This window comes from Anomalospiza imberbis, chromosome 10 (genome assembly GCF_031753505.1).
Source record: "Anomalospiza imberbis isolate Cuckoo-Finch-1a 21T00152 chromosome 10, ASM3175350v1, whole genome shotgun sequence".
Classification (NCBI taxonomy): domain Eukaryota; kingdom Metazoa; phylum Chordata; class Aves; order Passeriformes; family Viduidae; genus Anomalospiza; species Anomalospiza imberbis.
Genome location: NC_089690.1, coordinates 22468782 through 22483618, shown reverse-complemented (window position 1 = coordinate 22483618; position 14837 = coordinate 22468782). Strand labels below are relative to the sequence as shown.

At 39.6% G+C, this 14837-nt stretch overlaps 1 protein-coding gene across 3 annotated transcripts in view; it reads right to left on the bottom strand.

Annotated features, from left to right (window-relative positions):
• The window catches only part of UGGT1 (UDP-glucose glycoprotein glucosyltransferase 1), a 39192-nt gene extending 24436 nt beyond the window's left edge, over window positions 1-14756 (bottom strand). The window contains exons 1-14 of one of the 3 annotated variants that reach the window (XM_068201283.1): window positions 14666-14756; window positions 12098-12233; window positions 10271-10353; window positions 9578-9708; window positions 8631-8743; window positions 7247-7421; window positions 5863-5959; window positions 5255-5333; window positions 4955-5055; window positions 4057-4156; window positions 2928-2988; window positions 1285-1376; window positions 479-629; window positions 106-225 (exon numbers count right to left, since the gene is read on the bottom strand). In XM_068201283.1, coding sequence (XP_068057384.1) covers window positions 106-225; window positions 479-629; window positions 1285-1376; window positions 2928-2988; window positions 4057-4156; window positions 4955-5055; window positions 5255-5333; window positions 5863-5959; window positions 7247-7421; window positions 8631-8743; window positions 9578-9708; window positions 10271-10353; window positions 12098-12222 — 1428 coding nt within the window. In that variant the 5' untranslated portion in view covers window positions 12223-12233; window positions 14666-14756. The remainder of the gene's footprint in view (window positions 1-105; window positions 226-478; window positions 630-1284; window positions 1377-2927; window positions 2989-4056; window positions 4157-4954; window positions 5056-5254; window positions 5334-5862; window positions 5960-7246; window positions 7422-8630; window positions 8744-9577; window positions 9709-10270; window positions 10354-12097; window positions 12234-14665) is intronic. The other 2 variants (XM_068201280.1, XM_068201281.1) reach the window with 2 other exon arrangements.
• Between the last annotated feature and the right edge of the window lie 81 nt (window positions 14757-14837).

Sequence of the window (14837 nt, the reverse complement as noted above, 5' to 3'; positions counted from 1 at the left end):
AAGTGACAGGGAATCCAGTGTATACGTGAGATAAGCTGCAAAAGTTCATGTTCCTGCTCTTGACAAAATAAAATGCACATTTCATCCAGTCAGATTATTACTTACAAAATTATGGAAGTTTTTTCTGATTTGCCTGATCACACCAGGAAATGTGGGACGCAGCAGCTCCTGCACGCTGGAAGGCCAGGAATTGTATCGACTATCAACTTCCAGATTGTTGATCCACTAAGGAAAAGTAAAGGCATTTAAATGATTCACAACCCTCCTGCTCTGGTCTGAGACTAAAATATTTTCAAATCAGACACTATTGAAGGAATAAAATAGCACTTTTAAAAAGTGCTAATTATAACCTTAGTATCCTTTTTACTTCACTGCTGTTTCAGAGCTGATTGAGAGAAAAGGACAAAAGCTCCCCTGACAGCTTAAGAATGCACTGCCCAACAGCAAATCAAGTATTTCTATCAAAAACCATACTCACTGAAATGGCAGGGCTTCTGATGTCCACAGCATAGTCAGAATCTGATGGCTGGATATTCAGCTTCAGGACATTGTGTAAGGAAATTCCCTCAATTCCCAAGCTGTGCAGGCCTTCCATAACACGGGCTTCATTGCGGAGCACATCAATCAAGCTGCAAGGAAAAACAAAAAAGGGGTTGAATTTTAACCCCACAGCAAATTACTTACTCTTACCCTAAGAATAAGTAATAGAAAAAAAGGTATAAACAAGTGTGTCGTGTCCAGGCATTAGTTCTTATTTATTATCTATTTTTTACCATCCTAAGAAACTTGAGATTACTTAAATCTATTCAATTAATATTGTATAACTAGGAAAAGCAACATTAAATCAGGATAACTAATCCATTATATTTATATATATGTATTATTGAAACACATCTTGACAAAGATATAGGGTGATTTCCAGATGAAAAATTTACAGTGGCTTATCCTTTGATTATCGGTCTGCTGTCTTCAGAATAAATCTGGATGCTGACAGGCTGAGAAAACAAAGTCTGGCTAGTCACACAGGTCAAAAGAACAGCACAAAGGTGACTTCTCATTCCAATCTTCAAGGGTACTCCACTTTTCACATTAGATTTTTTGCTGGAAATGCACTTTGAATAAGACAAGGAACCATGATTTTCTTTTTACAGTACTTAACAATTAAACCTAGTCTAGATAATGAAGAAGGTTCAAAACTGTCTAAATAACTTTATCATTCATGCACAAGCAAGATGCAAGTTTCTAAGCAAGATGCAATTATTGTGAAAAACAAAACATTCCTACCTAAATATATCCTGAGTGTCTAAATCAATAAGCAGTCCATTGATGAATAGGGCAGAATCTCCTGGTTGCAATCCTAACGTTCCCTTGAAATACTGAAAAGAAGTAGGAAGCCATTAGAAGAGTGCTCTGCACAGAAAATGTTATTAAGAGTTTAATGTTGTTTTTTTCCAGTAGGTCTTGTCTTGCAGTACCAGTTATAAACTTCTGTTGAGAGGCATGATGAACACTGAAGGAGAAACACTGTTTAGATATTTTACAACACTACCATCATGTGTGCAAAGCAAACAGAGGAATAACAGAAGTACCACATGAAGTACCAAGAACAGGGAAGTAGATTCGGATCAGAAAATATTTACATTTTTTTATTAAATAAATAAGGCTCCCAAAGAAAAGCTGAGTGTTAAATTGTAGCTTTCTGTGGATAATTACATAGTAAACTCTAATGTAACAGTAGCAGTGAAGTTAACTATCAAATAATACCCACACCAAGTGAGTGGTGCAAAGAACAGCTCTGAAGGGCACAGTTAGATATAGCCTGGTCTGGATATAGCAGCCCAGGTATCCTCTGAATAAAAATGAACCCACAAAATCATGGGTTTACTTGTGGACCAGAGTCTGATCTAGCACACAACAGAGAGGCCACCAGGTAGCTTTAGCTTGGACTTACATCTATACTTCATCCCTTCCAGAACCACACGGGACAAGAGTGTCAAACCCCATCCCTTCTCCTCGGATTTCTTCACTACTGAACAACAAGGCATTTCTCTCTCAGAACAGGAACCCCAGGGGACTTGTAAGTAGCTCTACATTTACTACTAGACTCCCCAGATATCATTAATTAGATTTCTAATCCGTATGTGTGTATTTAACATACATTGTCTTTTTTCTAATAATACCAAATAAGACTGAAATGTGTGAAGAAGGCAATGAAGCTCAATCAGCAAATGCTGCTGTTTGACTTTTTTTTCATTACTATCTTAAACTTTTGTTTTGCACTCTATCCAGATCACACTACCTGGCATATTTTATTTCCACAAAGTTCTGTACAAAAGCCTGTACAAAACCCCCAGGAGGCTGTTGGTTTTTTCAGTGCTTTGCTAATGCCAAGGACACAGCTGAGCTGTCTGAAAAACTTCTGCAAATACTCAGTGACCTCCAGAGGCTCCTCATGACCCGGGGAGTTTTATGATTCTGTTTCAAAGCACATCTAGACTTAGCTGGTAAATTTTATCCCTTCACTAAACACCAACATTGAAACCATTTCCTCCACATAGAATGAATCGTTCTAAAGCCACAGCAGGTTTTGAATTTATTCTCTGACTTCCTAGTGATCACTGATGTATACAGATATCTAAACATCATCTCAAACTGGATAATGAGAGCTAATTTTCTTCTGCATCATTAAAACTGTAGGAAGATGCTTAATATAGCTGCTTTTCAAGCAATAAGTTTCTAACCAGAGCAGTATTTTCCTATTTGAGCAAAGAAGTTTAATTATGCTCCTCATCCATGTTTGAAAATCCACCACTTCTTCACTTCCCAGATGCATACTACAAAGTTGTGTGTGAAAATACTGGGTCATTATCTTGAGCAACACGTAAACCTAAGTGCAAAGGCACTGTATTGCTTTTTGGACACATTACCTTTTGGTTCTCTTCAATTTCTGCTCTGAGTTCCGAAGAAACAACAGTTTTTGTTATGGCTCTACAAAAATAAAAACATCATGCTATGAATCCTCTGTTTATCTACTGGATTGATATCTACTTCTCTACCTTTTGTACCTCACATATTAAGATAATTAACCTTCTAGTATAAAGAGGTGCAGCAAGAAGCAGTTGCACTTGGTGACATCATAAATAGTAGGATGCAGCATTTTTCTTACATTGTAAAATCCAGCAGCACAAAAATGTTAACCACATGCCAACTCTCAGTGTCTAATTTCACATTAATCATAATAAAAGAGTGCAGCTGCCAAAAATGTAAAGATGGAGGCTGACAACAGAAAATAGGGGATTTCACTGCTCATGGTGGGTTCCCATTCCTTTCCTTACTTTGGATCCAGTGATTGCATCATCAGAGTGGGCGAGTACAGCCCACAGATCAGCCTGAAAAAGCTCTAAATAAAAACATCAGATAATGGGAAATAACACCAGAAATCAGTCTCTTTTTACACTCATCTCAGGTGTATCTCCCACCTACTTAAAAAGGAGGAGGTTCTGTAATATCATCTTGACAATCCAGGCAAGGGAATTTATCAAGTGAAATATATCTCTAGACTGGCTGGCCATGCCAGGTCATATTGAGTTTTTTGAAACTGATTTGAATCTGTTAAAATCAGTCACTGAAAAGTGCAAAAACCAGTGGAATTGCACATCAGCCTCTGACATGAGACTGACTGGGCTGTTTGGCAAAATGGATCCCAGCAGAAGAGTGGGACCCTGTGAAGGAGATAAATGTAAAGATCATTAAACAAAAAACCCAGGCAACAAATTCTTGATGACTTCATGCAATAAGTTTAGATGCATTTCACAATAAAATAGCATGGGCAGTTCTGGCAAATTTTCTACCAGTCCACATCAGCTGACATCCAAGAAAAACACCATAAAATCCTCTTTGTAACAGTAGGCTGAAGAACTTCCCAGCATAAACATTCCCCAGTGTTTGCTTCCAGCTAAATGAAATCAGAATTAACCCAACCAATGCTGTTTGTCTCAGGTCCTGCTCAGGAAAAGGAGAGTAATAAAACTTTCTAGGAGTCAAAATTCAAGTTACCTGGCCTTTGTAGGAAAGTTCTGACTAAGATCTTTCATGACCATCAGGGCATCCACAGGGGGAGCAGTCAAAATGCGAGCAGCAGTTTGAAAACTCAGATCTTAGTAGTGAAAAAACAGAGGTCAACAACTCAAAACTGAAAACAAGGCAATGCAGAGACATCTTAACTTTATCTTTCAAACTTTTTTTGCATGTTACCTAAGGAAATTCACTTTCTATCTTTGTATTCAACTCATCTGTGTATTCAACTTCTACGTGTTGCCTTGAAGTAAGCAACCCTCTCCAAGTGAACCAGTGTATGCTGCCCACAGTTGTTTCACTGAGTCCAGACCAGCACCCCTTTTCTTTGGCTGAGGTGGGAGGATCTGCCCTGCCACTGGGGATAGGTAGATTCCCCATGGCTACAACATACATTCAGCTCTTTGAATTAGTCTTTTTGAGAGGATGAAAAGCCTTTTCACAGGCTTTTAGAGATGGTTTAAGGGAATGAGGCCAGAGCAGCATGTAATTGACTCTGAAATACAGTTTTCCTCTGGTCTTGAGAAATCACAAGATTTCACATCAGAAGTGTGATCATGGAAAGAAAGTTTGCATTCCTTTCTCTTCTGCATTCAGCAGACCATACAAGCAGTCAGTTTAAGAGCAAGCAGCTCACTGTACTTCACAATATAGAAAACAATCCTCATGTCAGAAGTCCTGTGAAACAATGCCAAAAGCTATTTCAACAGGAAAAGGTACTTTAAAAACCAAGTATTTTCCAAGTGAGACTGAATGCAGGAATCAATCAAACCCTGTCAGCTGCACACAGCCACTAACAACCTCAATAGTGTAGAACACCAGAAAACATATTTATATTGAGTTTTTGTAGACCATAACAAAAAGCCTTTATCCAGATTACCTTGGAGCTGCCATACTTTCAAAGGTGCCATTTCATTGGTACTTTCCACAAGGTGTTTTCTGAGCTCTTTCAGCTCTTCTGACAAGTCAGGATACAGCTGTCTAAAAGGATACAAGGGTGAAACAACTTCTGTGGTTTCCTATAAGAAAGTCTGCTGCTAATTTAAAGAAACTATCACATAAAAATATACGCTGCTAACACGTACAGGAAACTCAGACATGTAAAAAAATAATAATAAAGCAAAAGATCAGCATTTCTGCGAAAAGTCTTTTGATATTACAAAATCCAAATGGGTTTTACCTTAGTTTTCCAAACAGAAATCCTTGCACTTCATCAATAGGGTCATTTTCATCTATGACTGTAGCATTCACATCTGTGCCTATAAACACACAGAGAACACCACTAGCACCAAGCAATTCACAAACAGAAAAGCAGGAAAATCTGGGGTTTGTATGTGTATGTGCACACGTAAAGAAAAAGAAAACATACAGATTACACTATCAAAATAGTTCTGGCAGATGCAAAAGCAAAAAAAACCATGCAGAATTCTGTCTTTCCCAAAAAAAAAAAAAAAAAACAAAAGGCACATCAGGAACGGGGAACACGTTCTGCTCTGAAGATGAATAAGGCAAATTAATTACAGTAGAGAAATTTGCTTTACACCAGCAGAGTAGCTGGTAAAAAATTAGTTGCATTAGTAGTGCCATTACTAAGACCTACTCCAGGATTTCACAAACATGGAAGTGCCATGGCAAAGATCTGTTTCATAAGGAACATGCTCCCAAAAGGGATTTCAGAGCTAAGGAAAGAGAAATATCTGCAATTCAGACATTCAAACTAAAATGAGTATAAAATTACCTTGGTGAAATTAAAATGTTCACATGAAAATACTTGAAATAAAAATTCACCTTTCACCTGGGTATCATCCTTGGCCTTATATTCTGTACTTTTAATAGCCAGTTCTACACCATAGCCAGAGAGGTAGACCTTTTCCTTGCTGGGATTCTGTAAGGAAAAGCCAACAGTGTGATATTGTCATCTTTGTTTGATCCAAAAAAGAAAAACTACCACTTCCCAAAGCTGAGAAATTTCAATCTGGTATTTCAAACATAATGGTAGAGAGAAACAAACACTGTGAGTGACTCTGCAGTAACATACTCTATTAATTTTATTTCCTACTGTTTTTCAACACACTTCTTGAAGTTCACCAAGCAAGAATTATCTCTATGAATCAAAAAACCATCAAAATTCACAAAGTAAAGAGGAACACAAAACAATGTTTTCATGATTCAGTGTGTGAGCAAAGCAGAGGGAGGTAAGAGTCCTATCATCAAATCAGACAGATTTGAACTTCAGCTGTGAAGTTCAAAAATTAAACATTCATTGAAGAGTTACCACAAAGAATGACAAGGAATAAAATAATGACAAAAGACAGGTGCATAATTAGTTCTGCCTTTAATGAGAGAAACATGACTATTTCCTAAAAGTATTTTGAAGTATATAGGAGTCACATAACAGTACCAAGATCTAAAGTCTAATACCCTGAATTTTGAATATAAGTACTCCTTCCAAGCCTGATAAACAACTACTTCCTTTTATAAAAGGAAAGCAGTGTAAGCAATGTATGACTTTATTTTATTAAAAGTACAAGTAATGTTAGAAATTAACCAGCTGATGCCCTTTTTTCTTTTCCCACATTCAAGACTGACTGCTACACTGCAGGTTTTGGCAATACTTAGCAATATTCAAGTAACAAATCAAAGAACTCCAGTTCTTCATACCTTTTGAAATGTAATTTTAAATACTAATCCAGTGGCTATACACAATTTATTGGAGGAAGATGGAAACCAGGATAAACTGAACTAGAAATGGTAAGTGGTTCTGTAAAAAAATTACTACAGAAACAATGTCTTTTTTTTTTAATTGTATCTAAATGTTACTCCTTGCTTTTTATATCAAGTAACTGAAGTAACTAAGTGGCCTGACTGTGAAAGATCTACTTCCCATGCTCTAATATGGGTAGAGAAACACTTTTTTTTACATTAAGTCTCTAATTAATCTGGAATTTAAGTCTGGATTTGTGAAATCAAACAATCTTACTTAAACAATCAGGAGATTTTAAATATTCTGTATTCCTCAGCTACATGCAATAAAAAAAAAATGTGAGTATTCCAACTAAATGAACAACAACAGCAGGCAAATGTCAATTTAAAGGGAACAAAACTGGGTCAGTTTTCTTTTTCCAGTTACTCAATTTCAAATACCTCTGTTACAATGCACAAATATACTCACAGCAATGTAGTGTCTGAGCACATAAGTGATTTCTCCTGCCTCAGCCTTCGAAACAAGCCTCCTGTGCTGTCTGTAGAACTCCTCTGAGCCAATCTCTGCATAAAGTATGACCACAGGACTTTCAGGGTTTGATGCTGGGTACTTGTGGTCCCCCTTGAACAAAAATGGCTTTGGCCTAAGAGGAAACAGTGAAGAGTCACAGTGTGAGTCACAGCATTTCCTCACTCAATGCAAGATGCACATGTTTTTCCTGTTTCTTCATTTTTCACTGAATACATATGTTGAGCTATTCCCACATATTATATCAAGGCTGGCAGCACTTGGTGCTCGTTGATAAAAGCTTTGTGAAAAATGAACATATGAAAAGAAACAAGTGACTAAGAGCTATTTTGAATCTAATATGATCCTAATTTTAAAAATGAACAACTTCCCTTAGATTTCCAATTAACTTTCTCTCCCCATGGTGATTCATAAATTCTGTATGAAAAATTAAAAAGGCTAATAAAACAGATGTGCCAAAGGCACAAATTCATTTGAACCTGGTCCTTGGCTTAGTATTCAAACAAAAAAAGTGAATGAAAAGTCTATTTTTAGCTTGTTTACATTTTGAAGTGCAATAAATACTTAAAGTATCCTCAGTAAGTCAGAAGAATAGCATGTGAGCTATAGATGCCAGATGCCTGCACACTGACTAAAAACTCTTTATGCTTAGAACCAAATAACCAAGATTATAAAAAGCATCTTGAAAACAAAAATGTTTTCATATTATGAAAACAAACTGAAATATAAGGATTTGGGTTGGTTTTGGTTTGTTGCTTGTTTGGTTTCTTTAATAAGTATTATATTTTATACTTCTTTTTGTTATTTCCAGTTACAATCAAGTTTTATTCTTGTAGAGAAATCTGAATTTTGAATATATTGTGTGGTAATTGTTTTCTTTGTTAATGCTGAGAAAACTACACAGAGAAAAAAACACTGTGCATGCTTTCAGCCATTCATAAAACAAATTGTTACATTAACTCTCACTTGAATATGCAGCCCAGCTCCTTCTATTTTCCCTACATACTGAAGGTTTTACACACTCCTGAGAATTCCTACTGTCTTTCAACAGTTTCCAGCAATTTCCAGAATTTGTTTCCAAATTTTCCTGTGCACATTCCTCTTCCTAGCAGAATTATCAAAGAGCAAGGGATAAGAAAACCATCATTGCAATCTGAATTAACACCAAATAAGTGACTGCCACTCCAGTGCCAGCACTGGATAGGAGAAATCAACACTGAAGAACACAGAAACAAAAAGTTTATTACAACCTCTTCACAGCAGTAAGTCTAAAGTTAGGTTAAATTTTAAGAGCTAATCCAGTAACAGGAAATTAAACAAATACCTGTCTGAAGCTGCCTGTAAAAGGTTTCCAAGAGAGTCAAAGTCACATGTTTTCTCCCCATGCACAACAAAAAACAGGGTACAGCCCTCTGGTGGAGATTCATCTGCTGCTATCTGTATAAAACATTTATAATAATGTAGGTTAAATGTTTGCCCTTAGAACAAGTGAAAACTGTAACAGTGTAGCTGTGCAGCAAACAGCATTATTTCCTACATCCCAAACTTGTACTTCTTCCATGTTTATCACATAATTTAAATGCAAGGTGAAATTGCAAGATGGAGAGTCAAGCCTTAACTTACTTTTCAGGCTGTTACTATTAACTGTAAGGTTAGTTGCAGGTACAGAAAGCAAGGCTTGCAACTGTAGGGGTTTTGGTTGAGGTTTTTTTGTTTTGTCTTAGACATCACAAAAATCGGTATTTGTTAAATATCAAATGACAAAATGACTCCAGATGAACAAGGAAGATGTTATACAGTGTTACTTAAATAAAGCACATCCTAATGGGAGACAATTTCCAAAGAATTAAAAAGATTAAAAAGAACAGAGAACACAGTGAACTTTTATTTATGAGTTCTAATCACTATATATACACACACACACATATATATATGGGTTACTATCTTCAGCTGAGCAACAGGAACAGCAGCAGCATCACAAGTACCAATGGAGCCAACAGAGATGGTCCTCACAAAAATCTTTGCACCAATTCTTAGTGCAGCAGGCAGAAAGATATGCAGACATGTCAAAATGCCAATTCTTTAGTCTACTCTAGACAAAAACTCAGCACCTCGTGAAATCTGTATACACATCCACTCTGTAGCTCAGGTGTACAGAGCAGTTAATCAGTTCAGGGTTTTTATACTCTCAAATGTTTCCTCCCACAGGTCCCTCCTTCCTGAGCCTTGATAAAATGCTCTGCACATCCCCTGAGCATTGCCTGTACTAACCTGTTGAAAAGCTTGAACTGCTGCAGAGTAGGAGCGTAAAGATAGGGAAAATTTCAACAAATTCTGCTGCAAAGGTGACAGAGTCTGGCAGGCCACTTTCAGCATTTCCTGGTAAGAAGAATAATCACTACCTGCAAAAACAAAGTACAAGCAGTTATCTTTCTATCCCATAGTCTCACTGAAGAGGGGCTTCTCATCTCAGTGTGATTTAAACCAACAGAAGCCCATGACATTAATTCTGAGTATGCACATGACCATGACCATTCCTCCTCCAATTTCATTACAGCCAATTCTACAGCTGGATGAGAGTGAACTTCAGCAGAGATCCAGGAGAGCACACTTGAATACATTCTTGAGGATGTAAACATGGACAGGGGAAGAGGGAAACATTAAAGAGCTCCCATTTAATTTGGCTGAGAAACAGTAACACAGAGAAAAGGCATTTTAAATATTTCATATTTCATGTTGAAAAAGAATCTGGCAAGCAAAATGTTTCAGACTCATCCACTACAAATGGATGAGCTTTTGTCAAATGGATATCCAAAAGCCTTGAGTACACCACAGAAAAAAAATATTACGGAAAAAAGTATTTTATAAAAAAGTCAAATGAGTATTAGCACAATGGAAGACAGAATACTTTGGTATATTTTTCAGCTATCAGTCAGCATTGAGAAAAAGACTAAAAAAACTTACCATCATGCTCAGCTGTCTTAATATTCTCACTGGCTTCAACAAAATTCCAGAATTTTTCTTGACCTTCTTCTGATAAAAATTCACTAAGTAAGATGAGAAGAGTGAGTTAGACCTACAAATTTTCAGAAAGTCAGCACCTACCACATATATCAGCAAACTGAGGTACTAGGAAAAGCACTGCAGGAAAGCTAAACACGAACAAACCCAAACAAATAATCATTGCAGACCAGGACAAACACACAGTACATGAAAGCAGCTCGTAAGGCACCTCCTGATCCTTTAAATGCCACTCACAGGCAGCAGTGTCCATCCTGGTAGCTCTCCTCCCTAATGTATTTCTTTGCTATCTCTCTTTAATGAGAAACACATATATTTGTTTATTTTGCTGAAACAAACTGTAATTATGAGCTTTGGTGGAGGTTTTCTGTTTGCTTGTTCTTAAACAAGCAAAAGGAGAAGTCACAGCTTCAAACCATGTTATAATTCCCATATATTAAGCATATAATGGGTACTTATACAAGGTTAGATAATGAAATTCATCCTCTAGACATTGCTAACCGAACACTGTATCATGTCCACACGTGTAACATACTTGCTATGCTAAAGGATGCTACAACAGAAGGTTTGGAGCCCACTCACTGCCACAGTAACTTGTGTGTCCCAATCCAAGGGTAAGTGCTGCGGGAACACCTGGGTAACAAACTGCAGTGCTGGGCTAAGTGCAGTGACCAGCAGGAGTGATTTTACACTGCAGTGCTGCATCATGCTGCAGTTCATCCCAGGTAACTATCCTTCCCTACCCAAAGCCTCTGACTACAATGGATCAAGTCTTTGGCACACTATTTTGATTATTTGCTCACTGTTTCACACTCTCTTAGGCTGAGTTTTCCCCCGGCAGTGTCCCAATGTCACACAGTCTCAGGGTATCTAAATCCTGGCATTAACACCTGTGCTTTGCATTTTACTTGAGGAACTTGTAGTCTTCAGCTTCTCCAGAGGTTACAGAAAAGTAATTTCACCTAGGACACACCTGTCCTCTGAATGAAAGCCATGCTCATGTGAATGACACCCAGCAATGCTCAACTATTTTCATGTGAAACAATCTGCACTAAAACAGACAAAATTCCACATTTGGCCATACTCTTAAGTGATACAAAATTAAGAACACACTAATTTGAAATTCTAAAAGTCCTACTGACATCTCCAAACTAAAACATGATAAAATTAAACAATGAGGGATTTCAAAAGTGCTAAGCAGGCTAGCACTGAAAAGACAGCACTTTGTTTTCTTTTTACACAACATCTTAAAAAAAAAAAAAGTCTTTAATACCATAGGAGAAATGTTCCCAGGGTGACTTGCACAATTCTTAACAAAGCAATTGACTTTAATCAATGCAAAACTCACATGAACAAAGTTAAACTCAAGCTTTACTGAGCTAAATATACACGAGCAGCAGACGTGTATCAAAACCTACAACACTGAAGTAAAATACATTCAGCTACAGAATGTTACAAGACCATGCTGAACTCCTCTATCTAATCCTTCGAGTAAAACTTCATAAGGCAAAAAATACCAACTATGTAATTGTTTATGGTTATTAATGTTTGTTCTAATGCAAAATGAAAGAATTTATCACATAAAACAACTACTACTGTCTCCTCTAAAATCCTCCTCCCATCTCCCCATGCACAGCAGTGATCACATTCCCACGTTATTACTGCTGGTAGTGACCAGAAACCAAAGTGCCACATAACAAAAGAACACTTTACTTTATCCTCTAAGCATATTCTGATTTGACAATGAAAAACAAATCACAATGCACTGACCTTGTTTCAAGGAGTAAAGGAGTTGAAGACCACTTTGTCGTTAGAGATGTCGTCACAGCCTTAGAATCTGCTTTTACAAGTGAAGAGCTGAACCAGATTCCAAGAACTGCAATAAGTATTCCCATTTTATAGAACACTGAAAATGATGAAGGAAAATAATAAGTTTTGTATTGTCTCTTCTTATAAATACAGGATCTCAAATATGCTGAGAGGTATGTTAAGATTCTAAGACTGCATTTAATGCAATGCATTGAGATGATCACACTCTCACCTGGGCTTACAAAATCAAAAACTTGAAGAGAGGCAAGGAATTTACAAACTTACTCCTGAGATGCAATTAATCCTAAATCAATTCCAGCTTCCTCTGAGTTTATGCTTTCAAATAATGTTTATGCTTCTGTTCCAGGACACCAACACCACATACTTCTTGCTTTAAGAGTATTACAAACTGCACACATTTCAGACTGGGTGAGAAAACAACCCAGTGTTCATTTTATGGGAGGTAAAATCACACTCTGTGTTAGCACAGATCCAGCAGCTTAGACTAATCCAGGACTGACTTCCCCAGTCAGTCCTTTAGGCTTTTTGGTGAATGAAGAAACAAGTATTTCCTGGCTGCACCAAGCACCACCAAATTTAAAAGCTGAAATATGACTGAAGTAATGCAAACAGACTCAAATGATACAACCTACTGTGAGAAATGAGAAAAAAAATATTCCATTTCTTTATTGTCCTTCATTTTGTGTATTTTCAAGCCTTTGTATTCTCTGTCCTACACACCAAAACAAAGCCGAGTGGAATTTCCTTTCTCACAACTCCTAAGTTTATGGAAGACCTGAATTCTTCTGTTGGCTTTCCCTTACAGTCTCCAAAGGTTCAAGCTTTTTTTGCCCCTCTCTGACTATAGTATATTTACATTTATTATACCCCCAATATGCACTCAAGTGCTCTTTGATTTATCTTTTTATTTTTCCCTGGATAACTAATTTTCCATGTCCCCCCTGCACCTGAAAAAACGTCCTGCTGCAATTCTACATATATCACACCCAACAACCTGCCAGGATCTAACTTGTGTCTCTTTTTTATTACCATCTCAACATAAGGAACAGGGTTATATATGTGTAGCTCTAAGCTACCTGTATATATACATAACAAACAAACCAAACCCTCCTCTCTTTAAAAGTCTACACCCCTCCAGCCAAATGTTTCCCAGCAGTAACTCAGACATTATTCTTTCTCTGGCAATAGAACCAGAAATTCCTGCTGTGATCCTCAAAGAGCAGCTTGGTCAGCTGCACACGACATTTGTTCTATGCCACACCTGGGAAGCAGACAGATGGCATCACAGAACGGGCACAGCCATCACTCCCTGCGTGCAGAGGGGGAAGCTCAGCCAATATTTGTGGAGTGAAACATTGGCTTCTGCCAACTGCAACGAAAAACCACAGTTCACAGCTCCTCCCAGACACGGGTCCTTCTTATTCTCTGCAAATCACACAGAGTTTGGAATAGGTAAATGAATGTACCCAACAGCACTCTCATGGCTATAGCTCCTATGCTGCGCTCTTGTGCCCGCTTGCCTGCTCCCAGAAAGACTGGATTAAAAGCCTTTTTCTGTACGAAATAGGAAAGAAATCAAAGGACACAATTGTCACCTGACACAGTTCAGCCAACTGAAAGCCTGCAGATTAGAAACATCTACAAGTCCTCAATAAGAACAGCCATAAAACAAAGGAATGACCGATATCTCAAAGAAAACTACACCGTGGAAAAAGAGGCAAGAGGCACAGGAATGAACAAAAGTGACACATGGAGATCCAGCCCTGTGCCAGGTAACAACACAAAACCCAATCTGAATTACGACACCACAGAGCAGTGTAAATATTTTTCCTCCTTATTTTTCTTCCAATTACTCCGTTTAAAACACTCCGGGCAAATTGCACATCCAGCCTTGGCGAGAGGAATAAATCAGCCCACGTTTACAGTCAGTGCCCTCTGCCATGTCCTGCCAGACTCTGGTGGCAAGAGGGGGAAGGGCAAAGCAAAGCGAGCTGCCGCCGGGAGCGAGGGGCAAGTCCTGCTGCAGGCACAGCGCGGAGGCACCGGGAGCGGCACCGGGAGCGGCACCGGGAGCGGCACCGGGAGCGGCACCGGGAGCGGCACCGGGAGCAGATCAGCGACAGCAGCGGGCCCGAGCGCTCGGAGCGCGGCCTGGGGAGGGCTCCCGCCGCCGTGCTACGGCCGCTGCGACGAACCCACGGCGATTTAGCCCGTGACTAGAAACCACGCCGCTGAAGCGCTGAGCAGCCAGGGCTCAAAGCACACATTAAACCCGGCCCGTCGAGGCGTTAAAGGTGCGGGCCATTAAACCCCAGCGCAGCCTCCGCCGCTCCCCGGTCCCGCTGACCGAGCAGCCGAGCCCCGCGGGGCGCGGAGGCCGCTCGAGGGACCCCGCCGGTGTCGGCCCCGCAGCGACGTTCGCCCCGGCCGCCCGCTGCCCCCCCCGGCCGCCGCCGCGGGCCCGCCCCGCCGCCGCTCCCTCAGGGCCCCGGTACCGCGGTACCGCACCTGCGAGCGGCCGCGCGCCCGCCCGGCTCCCGCCGCCCGCGCCGCTTCCGCTTCCGCTCCGAGCCGGCGGCGCCGCGCAGTGACGGCGGGGCCGGGGCCGGGGCCGGGGGCAGCGCCGTGCCGGCCGACAGCAGCGGCTGCTCCCGCGCTGCTGTGCAGCCTCCGTTTAAGG